Consider the following 11,682-nt stretch of genomic DNA (forward strand, 5'->3'; position numbering starts at 1 on the left):
CAGATGTATTTCACCACATCCCCCAGCTCCTGGCCACGCAGCACGCTGACCCAGCCACCCAGCCCCATGCATGCCTGCGCATTGCGGCCTGCACTGTGATACAGCCCAGGTCCAGCTGTGTTTGTTGGGGCAGCTGCGGTGCCACAAAATACAGCTGCATGGATCTGGGCTGGACACCTGGCTCCAAATAAAAGCGGCTCAGTAGAAGGAATTGGCCATCCCTGCTCCACACAACCGGAGCTGACCCTGTGACCGAGTCAGGCCTCACCGCACCTGCCTTCTCCTCCAGAGCGCGGTGGCAAAGGAGTTGCATCAAATCAGGGTGGCAAGGCTGCAAACATGCATTATGGAGTCTGACTCAGGTCCAAGAGAACCAGATTTTAATCCTGGCCCCACCTCTGGCCTGAGCTGCAGTGCAGGAAGTCTCTCCCCTTCCTGGTTTGTCCACGTTGCTCACTGCTCCCATCGCTGTAGGAGTGATCTTCCCCCACCCCAACCCTCTCTGGCTGCAGGACGGCTCTTGGCAACCAATATCACAAGTGTTTTGGTTTTTTTTTTTCTTTTGTTTCAGAAAACTTCCACACTTCATTTCAGACATTATGGTTTTCATTTTCACATAACATACGCTGTGACTGACTCGTCACAGCCCAGATCTTAAGGCTTTATTTCTGAATTCACTATAAAGAATTGCTCCCTGCTACTGACTGAGTCATCTCTTCTAGATCAAAGCTGCTCCTGCTCAAACTGAAACAGAACAGTTTGGCATTTGACTCTTTCATCTAGAAGCCAGCTCTGCGCTAGGCAGCAGCTCCCTTTGCATAGTAAAAAGGGAATATTTTACTTCCTTCTTGCCATACTATGGCAGAGCAGGCCTGCACTTTTGGGAATAAGGCAGACAAAAAGTGAATGTATGAACAAGGGAAGGAGATCTTACGGGCAAGCGCTGAAAGAAAATCTGAAATTCCAATGCAGAATTTGGGATTAGCAGAAGCTCTCGGGAGCCCCGTCTCATCACAGCTGAGCAGAAGATGAAGATGTGGAGCACTGATGGGGTCTCTCAGCAGCGGGGCTCCCAGCCCTGGCTGAGGTCTTTGCAGAGGGTTTGGCTGTGTTTCCATACAGCCCGTCCCCAGTGTGCTCAAGCCTCCTTGTTTTTCACGGTCCGAGGAGTTATGTCTGGAGCAAGGGTCAGCCATGCCTGTGCTCTGAGCACCCGGAAGCGCCGGCATTTCTGCGGGGTGAATATGCTGCCAGCTCTGCATTCCTCCTCTATCACACATCAGCTTTTGTTAACTTGAAAGTTTGGTTTCTTGGTGTGCCAAAGCATCTTAACAGTATTTCTAGTGCAATCAGTAAAGTAACCTATCAATAACAACTGGTTAAACTTTCAGTAAGCCCAACCTAAACCTCAGATCCAATCTGATCCTTGCGGTCCATCCATTGGCTGTGCTAAAGGGACACCAGGAATGAATTTGGCCTTTCCCACCTCCTCTCGATGTGGCCAACAGACATTCATGTTTGTCAGGAAAAACGGGAACATATGTTGAAAACAGAGCATTTCCAACAAAAACGTCCGTCCAGCATGGGAACAAAAGCAAACCGAGAAGGTTTTGCAACTAATGAAGAGTGACAGTGGGAGGCTGTCTGACCATATTAAACATTATAAGAATACCTTAAAAGAGAGCATAGGAGTACCATGCAGATCAAGCCATTTCTTCACAGAGACACGAAATATCTGACAGAGGTAAGAACATGACATCTGGAAGTGGCACACAGCAGCCCACAGATTTCATACAGCTCTGTAGTAACACTCAGTTTCACAGAGAGACAGAACTGCCTACGTTAACGGCAGCAATACCCATCTCATCGCATGCTCAGCATTAACAGGATGCTCAGAAGCACCTCTCTCTGTCCTCCACCCGTGGCCGTGCTCCTGTTTGTCCCCAGGCTTTCAAACACCCATGATGTTGGTAGGCAACCAGCACAAGAATAAAAGAATCATCACAACTGGAATGACACTGGCAGCAAATAGCACACACAGAACCAAAGGGGGATGTCATTATTCAAGCCAAAGAATTGAAGGAAGGCTGACATAGCCAACAAACACAAAAGTTCAATTCCATGCTGCTTCAGCCAGAGGCAAACCTATGAAGGCTGCCCCAGGACCAGAGGTGCCCAAACCCACAGCCATACCCACTTTCCCTTCCCGCAGCACCAGTTTTTCAGGCTGGGTAATGCCCAGAGCCCCCTACACTCAGCCACAGCAGTAGAACAGAACTGCTGCTGCTCTTTTGGCTTAGAGGCTCAGAGAGCTATCAGAACTACAAATAAATCATCCTGCTGTTGGGAACGCTGAGGCATCCCGGGTCGTGAAAGCATTTGTTTCTCTTCTCAGCCAGACAGGCTTTATAATGTATAACTTTTGATTGCCATTTTGCTTCCCCCCACCCCGCCAACTCCCACTTCAATTTCCAGAAATAGACCTCTTCCGCACTCAAAGAGAGCATCTGCTTGAGCAGCTCGAGCTGCAAACTACACTCACTGAAGTTATCTAGCACAAAGTGCTAACAGACACAGCCTGGAAGCAACCGCATCCTCACCCAGCTCCACTCCATTTCACACACTGCCAGGAGACATCAGCAGTATTACCCAGGGCAGCCCATTTAGATAGATTTGATAAGGATTTTGGCATATAGAGGTGATTAAATCAAGAGCCTGCTGTGCTGGAGCTGGGACTAGCTGCCACGATCTAAGAGCTCAGATGACAGACTGCATTAACAGCACCTCAACATCTGCTGATCAGGATCAGAGGCAGAATTACAATTCAAAAACCCAGAAATCAGGAGTGAAGCTTAGCATAAGAAACATAAGAAACACTTCACGACTGATTTACATGACCTGGGGAACTTTCCTAGAACTAGTCCCTATGGCTCAAACAGATTCAGACACAAGCCAAGCAACGCTTGCAAGCACTGATACACTTATGGACATCCAGATCAGTGACAGCACATCGAGGCAATCTGTACCAACAAGGGAATAATTCCTTTCAGCAGTCTTCTCCTCGCCAGGGAGAGAGTTTCAAAGCTGCAGCAGCAGAGCTAACTGGTGTGGCAACTGCGGAACTGGTAACATCATCAGCCAGCACTGCTCGAGAGTTGAAAGACGCTGTGCGTGTGTCCTGTAACATGACTGGAAAGAGGAGATGGGATAAAGTTGAAGAAGCAATGAGAACCTGTGTTTATATGAAACAATACCGTGCTTAATCGAAGAGTAAATCGTTTACAAGCATCGCTTTGCTAAGTGGTGCAGTTTGGCATTGGTGAGAAGAAATGTGGCCTTTTGGTTTTGCGTTCAGGTGAGTGAGTGCACATCTGCTGTACGCCTCTGAGAATACCTGGGGTGTGCCTTTTCAGCAGGCTCACATCCCACACAGCACTCACCCTGCAACAGCACAACTCCTCGTTGGCCAAACAGCTGTGCACACAGAAGGGGGACTGTGGGGGCTGAGCATCACCAGCACTGCACTCTGACCACTGCTCAGGGAAGTGGGGAGCACAAACACTGGGATGGGGGAACATCCCAGATCCCACAGGTCACACACAGCCGGCTGGGATCCAACCCTGCAGCCTGTGCTTCTGAAGCGACGTGAGGAGGAGGATGCAGTCCATCTCTAGCCCGGCTGATGGCAACAAGGTGAGCCCAATGAGCCTGAACAGTTCTCATGTGGGGCTTCTCATACCTCATCAGCTGCCAAGATCAGGCAATCCTATAGCAGATGTGGAATAGCACATCACAACCTCAGCTCTCTCTCTGATTCTGTATAGCCCAGGGCAACGGAGAGGCCTGAGAAATATGACAATAAAAGCAGCAGAAGTTTCCACCTTTCAGGATGAGCAGGCACATTTTTAGAGGCTGCAATAAGACACAAAACATCCCTGAAGACACCAGATTTAAGCAGAGGAGACAGGATACACTCCTCGGCCAAACTGCAGGGATGGAGCAGCTGATGGAGGGGACAGATGGCCTCCAGCTGTCCGCCGCAGCCTGGCATTGCCACATCGCCACTTCTGCAGCCCACATTTCTGCACTTGCACACTTTCACAGCTGCAGGTGGTGGCCAACTATAACCACTGTGACCATGGACCCATTTCCAAAGAGCATCCCTGCACTACTACCGATTTCCGCTCACACACAGTGGGACCAGTGGAAGTCAGAGCTGTTTGGCACCACGCTGACTGGACACGCGCACTGCCTTGCTCCAACAAATGACAAATGGATGCTACTGGAAGCCGGTGGGGCCGCAGCTGGCTCGGTCGCATTCCTCAGCCCAAAGAGGCTCCACGTTTCAAACACATTTGTGGAGAGACGTTCAGCTCACCAGTGACATTGCAAAACCCTTGTGTAACTCACATTCTGTGCGAGCCAGCTCCTTCTTCCCAAGCCTTAATAGCTCTCATGCTTTTCAGTGATAACAACAGTGTGACTAGGGATCAGAGATGTGCTCGCAGATACCTTGTCTCAGCCCACAGGAGCCTGTGCACACACTTCCCCTCACACCTGCCTCCTGCAGATCAGCCCCAGGAAGGAGGTTGTACCCTCACTTCCCCATCGAGCCCCATCCACACGAGAAGGCTTGGAGCCATAGCCTGAGCACAAACTGCAGCATGCTCCTAGCTTGGACCCACCTTGCTCAAAGCACTGCTGCCAAAGCGTTATGCCAGCAGCTCCCAAGAGCGTCCAGGCTGCTGAGCAGCCCACCTCTACCCTCCAAACTTTGTGCCGATTCCGAGAAGCCCAGAGCCATTAATTATTAGTGAGATGGAGCATCTAAAGATATTTTTAATCCCAAGTCACAAGAGCAAGAGGAGAACCACATGCAGCACCCCGTGCTGGGGGCAGTGGCTGCTCCCACAGTCTCAGGGGGAGGTTTGAATTCCTGCATGCAGAAGGAAGCCCGCAGGCCAGGCTGCCAGCTGGGGCTGGTGGGTCTCTGCTTCCCAGGCTTATTGTAAGCCTTGCACTGCTTTCATCCTAAGCAGATCCAAATGAAATAGCGGGGAGAAAAGACAGCAGAAAAATCTTTATGCAAGGCAGAGCACAGTCCACCCAAGGAGGGGACATACTGGCTTCTATTAAATCACAAGCCGCAAACACATGCATTATGTGGGAGTCTCAGCCTGATCCCATAATTCCGAGATATTTACTTCCAGACAGAGCTGTTCATAACTGAAGACAATGTTGCCATACATCAAACCATCCTCAGATGCGCTTTCTATGGAACTTTGCCCACAAAAAGTCAATAGGTCAGTGGAGGAAGAAGAAAAAAACAGGAGAAAGAAATAGCACGCTGTGCATGCTGACCTGCATGTTTAGGGCTTGAGGCCAGAGCCCCACTGACAGAGCCCAAGTGCCCACAGGAACTGCCCCACTTGTGCCTCCAGCACCAGCAGCTGCTCTCGGTGCCTCAGTGCCTTTTAGCCCCGCTCCTTGCCTTTTGGGGTGGTGCAGGGCTGAAGCTGAATGCTTACTACGTGTCCCACGGGTGCAGCACCAGCCTTTATTTCACTTCAGCCCAGCAAGGTGCAGGGCCGGCACCCGCAGCATCCTGGGGTCAGAGCAGACCAGACACCCTCAAGCTGTGCAGGCAGACCACAGCACAGCACACGTCCTGCCTGCTGACCCGGGAGCAGAGCAGCGATGACTCACCTGCCACCACGAGTAAACACCAGCAGGCAGCCCGTCGGACCGGCTCTGGGTCTGCAGCGACCCAGTTCACTTGCAGGCACTGGCCCTGTGCTTCAGGGAGCACTGCCTACGGCCCAGGTGCCTATGCTCTGCATCGTGATTAATCACAGCTGAGTTTTGCTCCTCAGAAACGTCCCCTACAGCTCTGGGCTCTCTGGTGGCTGGTGCCTGAAGACTGCCTCGGTTGGCTCCTGCCCTTCAGAGGGCATGGCAGGTTGTTTGGAAGTAGGTAGGAAGCTCTCAAGACAACAGCATACCTGATTTAGAATAACTGAGATAGGAAAAGACTACTAAGAACATCCAGTCCAACTGTCAACCTGTCACCATCGTGCCCGCTAAGCCACATCACTCAGTGCCATATCTTCTCATTTCCTGAAAGCCTCCCAGGGACAGTGACTCCTCTGAGCCAGGTAGGATGGTTGGGAGGAATGCATCACCCACACACAGGGGAGCTTGGGGTTTGGGTCCTGAGTTTACCATACTGCTCCCCCACCCCTGTCCGGAGCTGGAGCCACGCTCCAAGAAGCAGCAGCACTTTTGCATAGGTCCTCCCTGTGCTGTGGGCACTCAGTGAAAGCGATTGGCGCACAAAGAACTCATTCACAGGGATCCCATGCACGCAGCTGGAGCAGGGAAGGTGTGCGAAGGGGTGAGAGCTGCCCCACGCAGGAAATAAACACCACGCAGACACCAGAGCAGCAGGACTGAAGGGTAGTGCACCCTCTGCCCATCTCTGAGACAGAAATATGACGCTGGCACAGCGATGGTGCGTGGGATGGCTTGGCTGGAAGGGCACAGCAGATGTATCACTGAGACAGGCTGCGGTTTCTGTCCCAAAAATAGGTTTCATCTCCTAAATCCCTGCTGAGCAAATGACTCCTGTGCTCGTTCCCTTCTCCAAAGCCCACTGAGGTCACTCGCTCATTATCAACGTTAATCAAAGGGGACGGAGCCCAGCAGCTGAGCGTTGCATTGGGGTTGGTACAGGGCCCTGACCGCCCCCATTTCTCTCCAGCTGCCAGGTGCACCAGGACAATTAGCTGAGCACAACAGCTGTGTTGGTGCTCAGTTGAGGAGAAAACACATATGCTTGTATGGAGTGTGGATCATGTTCATTTGAATCAGTTCAATTTGAACTCTGATTAACCGAGCTTTCTAAAGGGCCTCAGACCATTATCATGGCTCTTATCGTTGCCCTCTCTGCTTCACAGTTTAATCCCAGTCATATCTCTGTGTATCTTCAAGAACTTGTTAAAAAGAACACGTGCACAGAGTCCCAAACAGGCCCACACCCAGATCTCCTCCCAGTCCAGTCACAATAACTAGCAAGCAAACACCTCATCTTCCTACCAAGTCACCCCTTTAATCCTTATCCACACCACCGATTGGCTCCTGCTAAGACCTAATAAGTTCCAAGGAACTCCCCTGCGCAGCTGTCCCCACACCTCCATTGGCAGGGGCTGGGAAAGGAATGTAGCTCTCAGGAGGGTTTTACCACCAGAGCCCTTCCTGGTGCCACCCCACGGGCTGCCAGCCGCGGCTCGCACCCATCCGGCCCCACACGTCTGCCCAACTGGATTCCTGTGGTGTGTCACCCTCTGAAGCAGCAGGGACACCTGCGTGCCAGCTGGGAGCTGGAATTAAAGCACATCCCTGCCTGTACTTAAGGAAAACAGCACTGCTGTCTGCTGATGATTGCAACCTTCATTTCCAAGTGATAGAAGGAGCCTTAGAGTTCAAAGTCCTCCTCCCTAAACACCACTAACAGAGTCTAACAGTGCCCTTTGCCTCCACCCATCTCCGGCATCACAGCATTTCCCTGCACGAGCGCTCTGTCCAGCTGGTGGCAAAGGCTCCCATCCATCCATCCCCACCAGCACACGCACCTCTCCTGTACTCACTGCCACTCACTGCTCTCTCCACCTGCTCCTCAGCACCCTCCCTCGGGGGTGCCCTCCACACTGCCAGCAGGGCCAGGCCCAGCTCCCACCCACACGGCCGTTTCCCTCTGCACCCTCATTAATGCTGGGCTGGCTCCCACGCACACACTCGCTCCCACTGGCACAAAGGCACTGGCAAGCCCCCACCATCGCAGCACTTGCTATTCATTCCACATGTGCAGAACACATCCCCGCTGCTCTGAAGGAGCAGTGTGCATATTTAAATAAGACAACATACAAAACATAGCTGAATCTTAATGAATCCATTGCTTTGCTGCTGGAACTGAATGGAACTGTGCAGACCCTGCCAGAATTTAATAAAAAAAGCTGCACAATCTTTGACTTGTAATATCATCCTTAAGGTCACCCCAGCAGTACGCTGCTGTTGTGCTTATCGGGTTTGTGAAGCATCGATTGTAAGCGGGAACCAAAATGCAACAGGAGGTTCAGTGCCTCAGGCTCTGATACAGGCTGCGTTGGGGCGCCGCAGGGCTCGTGCAGCACAGGCAGAAAACAGAGATTAACTTCAGCCATCGCGATACCTTGACATTATACGAAGCCCCACTGAAGAAGGATTAGAGGAAAAGGGATGTGAATTGAATGCATCTGCTCAGTTTCAACCACGTCTTGCCAACTGGAGGGAAACAAACGCAAATGGGCTCAGGCGGGCACACGCGTGCCGACTTCCAAGTTCCCCTCTCACACCTCCAGGCGTCCCGAGGAGGGCGGCGGTTTCGGCAGAGCCCCATTTACCCGCAGCGGCTCCCACCGCCGGCTCCGCTCCCCCCGGGAAGGTTATCACGAGCAGCAGCGGCCGAAATGGCCGAGCGCTCCCATAGGCGCGGGGCTCCCAAAGCGGGGAACTTTTCCGAGAGCCGCCCGCAGCCCTTCCCGGTGCCGTGCCCGAGCATCGCTGCACGGGGAGGCAGCGGGAAGGCTGCAGCAGACGGACCCCGGCAAAGCTTTTCGGGCAGCAAAACGGGTTCGACTCGCAGCTCGCACCGCCCGGCCCCACTCGTGGTTTTCCATCCCCACCGGGGTTTTCCACTCGCGGGCACGGCGATCCAAGTGCCCCACCTGAGACCCTTCCTCTCCAACGCCGCTGCCCACGAGCAGCAACGGACACGGACACGCGCGGCGCCTCCTCACCTTTATACTTCTCCATAGGGGCCGCGGCCGGGGCTCCCCGGCGCTCCGGGACACAGCGCTGCCCTCCGCGCTCCGCTCCGCACCGCTCCGCCGCTCACCGCCTGCCCGCCGCCGGCACCGGATCCCGGCCCGGGCCGCCCCGCCCCGCCCCGCCCCGCGGCTCCGGGGTGGGGAGCGGGGAGCGGCAGCCGGGCCCGGCCGGGGTCTGCTCCGCGTTGTCACAGGAGAGCGCCGCGACGGGATGGAGCAGCCGGGATGGAGCAGCCGTGCCCCGTTCCTGGGGCAGTCCCCGGTCGTAGCCCCGAGGCGCTGAGCCCGTGCCCTGTCTCCCAGCAGCTTTGCCGAGGTTCCCTGGGAAGGGCTGCCTCCTGCACAGAGCCGCTCTCTCGGCGGTGTGCCCCTGGGGTCATAGAATCACAGCATGGCTGAGGTTGGAAGCATCCCCAAAGATCACCCGGTCCCACCCCTGCCATGGGCTGGGTGCCTCCCACCGGATCAGCGCTCAGAGCCCCACCCAACCTGAGCACCCCCAGAGAAGGGGCACCCACAGCTCTATGGGCAGCACTGCCAGTGCCTCACTGCCTCTGAGTACAGAATGTCTTCCTAACATCTAACTTAAATCTCTCCTCTTTTAGTTTATAGCCATTCCCCATTGTCCTGTCGCTGTTAGACTGTATAAAAGTCATTCCCCCTCCTGCATATAAGCTCCCCTCAAGTACTGGAAGGACACAACGAGGTCTTCTCATTTAGATTTAGATTAGCTATGAGTAAGAAATTCTTTCCAGTGAGGATGATGAGGCCCTGGCAGTGCTGCCCAGAGCTGTGGGTGCCCCATCCCCGGTGGTGCTCAGCACCAGGCAGGGGGGGCCCTGTGCAGCCAGACGTGGTGGGCGGTGTTGCTGCCCACAGCAGGAGGGTTTAAGGTGCCTTCCAACCCAGGTTATTTCATGGCCCAGAGTTACAACAGGCAACATACGTGGAGACTGTAGAAATCTTCCAGCTCCGGAGAAGTTTCAGTTAGGTTTGACTTGTCCCCGCGCCAACAGCTTAAAACTAAGTGCAGTTCTCAAAACCCAGCTCTGCTGCCCTGGGCTGGCAAACTCCTGAGGCGTGCCCATGCCTCCAAGCAGGTGGGTACTCATTCTGAACTCAACAAGCATAATGAAGGATAATAGCAGTTAAACAAACTAATTAAAGATGATGTGAAACATCAAGGCAGCAGATACCCGAGATTCCTGTCTTTGGGCCCCTGAGCCCTTACGGACCTGCTAGGCCCCATTGCCCCGCTCCTGGCTGTGATGAGGACACTGACATCCCACGGCTGCTTCAGGGGCTTAATAACATTGGGAAATGTTTGCAAGGAGCCAATATTCGCAGGGTGGGTGCTGACATGCAGAAATACTCTGCCCAGGCAGTGCACACACCTGTGTGCTGGTTTTCACGCTGGAGCTTCTTGGAATCAATAAAGCAACAGCCATCTACGTGCATACCCATGTATTTCTTGCTTTTTTTTCCCCTTATTATTTGAGATGGTTATTAGTTATAATTAGTATTAGCAATTACTTATTTGTGACAAGCCTTGAGGGCCAAGATCATCCTGTTTGGGTTTTTGCTGAAGTACTCTGCTGTGGCTTTCAGTGGCTGCCAGACACCTTTGTCTCAAGTTAGTCTTGGTGTACCACATAGGTTCTGCCTCTCTGGCCTTGCAGACTCTCATTTTCACACTTCAGCTGGCTGTGGAACAGAGAAGGAATCAAGTACACACACACAAGCCTAAGCAAACTCCAACATTTGCTAAATACTTTGTGCAGAAGCACAATCCCAATCCTCTACTTTATTCATAGGTGACACTAAATGTTTTTGTTTTTTCCCAAATGCAGACCTGCACAGCACATTGTCCTGGTTGATACAATCCAAGGCCCTACATCCCATGCGAGACCAGCTGCAGTAAATGTCATTGCCAGGTGACTTTACTGCAGAGCTGTGCTAAGAACCCTGCTTACACACTCAGGAGCTTCTTTCCCCAGAGGTAACATTTGTGGGTGCTTTCAGCAGATCAGATCTGCCCTTGCTTCCAGGGAAGCACTGGGAGCCTGGAAGGGCTCAGCCAGTAAGGAAAAGGTGGTTGCAAGCAAACCCACTTGGTGGAATAGGAGTACGCTGCTGGAGAACAGCACATGAACCCCTCATTTCAGAAGGCCTGCAACCATCCTGCCCATGGGTGACCCTTTCGAGGTCTTCTTGCTCCCCTGTGAAGTGCTTCATGATTGTGTCCATAAAAGAGATGGTCAAATCCTCCCCCAGCTTAAACCAGCCTCACACTGGTGTCACTCCGCTGTCTGCTCTCCAGCCATTTCTGATGTTCACCTCGATGAAAGGCAAGAAAATCAGCCCTAACACAAACAAAACCAGAGTTGTTCAGCTGCTGGGATATACAAAAGCTTTGTGGCTGATACATTCCAGCAATGTTTTGGATTCTCTCAAACATTAACTGTTTCAAAAGAGCATGGCTGGGAAGAGTGGCTGGAGCGAGGGGGGATTTACCATTAAGGACAGCAGGACCAGATGTCTTTTTGATGAGCTGCTCTTGGCTTCCTATTCTCTGACATTTCCTTTGCAGTTGTTGAGTCCAAACTGCTTCCAGAACAAATCACAGAGAGCACGGATGACTTTCTCTCCCTTGACAGACACAGTACCTACTTCTAGCCAAAGCGTGAGACACGCTGACTGGACAGTGTGCTCAACAGCCTGGGCATTTATTCATCCCAGAGCCTTATACTTATTTTCCATTGCAGACCCTTGTTTGCCTCCAGGGAAGCCCCGGGCTTTCCTTTTTAAGTGTTCAATA

At 52.7% G+C, this 11,682-nt stretch overlaps 1 protein-coding gene across 18 annotated transcripts in view; it reads right to left on the reverse strand.

Annotated features, from left to right (window-relative positions):
* Nucleotides 1-8,953, reverse strand: part of AFAP1L2 (actin filament associated protein 1 like 2) — a 55,443-nt gene extending 46,490 nt beyond the window's left edge. For all 18 annotated transcript variants that reach the window (XM_040703010.2, XM_015288947.4, XM_040703008.2 and 15 more), the window contains exon 1: nt 8,835-8,953. In XM_040703010.2, coding sequence (XP_040558944.1) covers nt 8,835-8,850 — 16 coding nt within the window. In that variant the 5' untranslated portion in view covers nt 8,851-8,953. The remainder of the gene's footprint in view (nt 1-8,834) is intronic.
* Between the last annotated feature and the right edge of the window lie 2,729 nt (nt 8,954-11,682).

The sequence above is a fragment of the Gallus gallus genome, chromosome 6 (assembly GCF_016699485.2).
Source record: "Gallus gallus isolate bGalGal1 chromosome 6, bGalGal1.mat.broiler.GRCg7b, whole genome shotgun sequence".
NCBI lineage: Eukaryota > Metazoa > Chordata > Aves > Galliformes > Phasianidae > Gallus > Gallus gallus.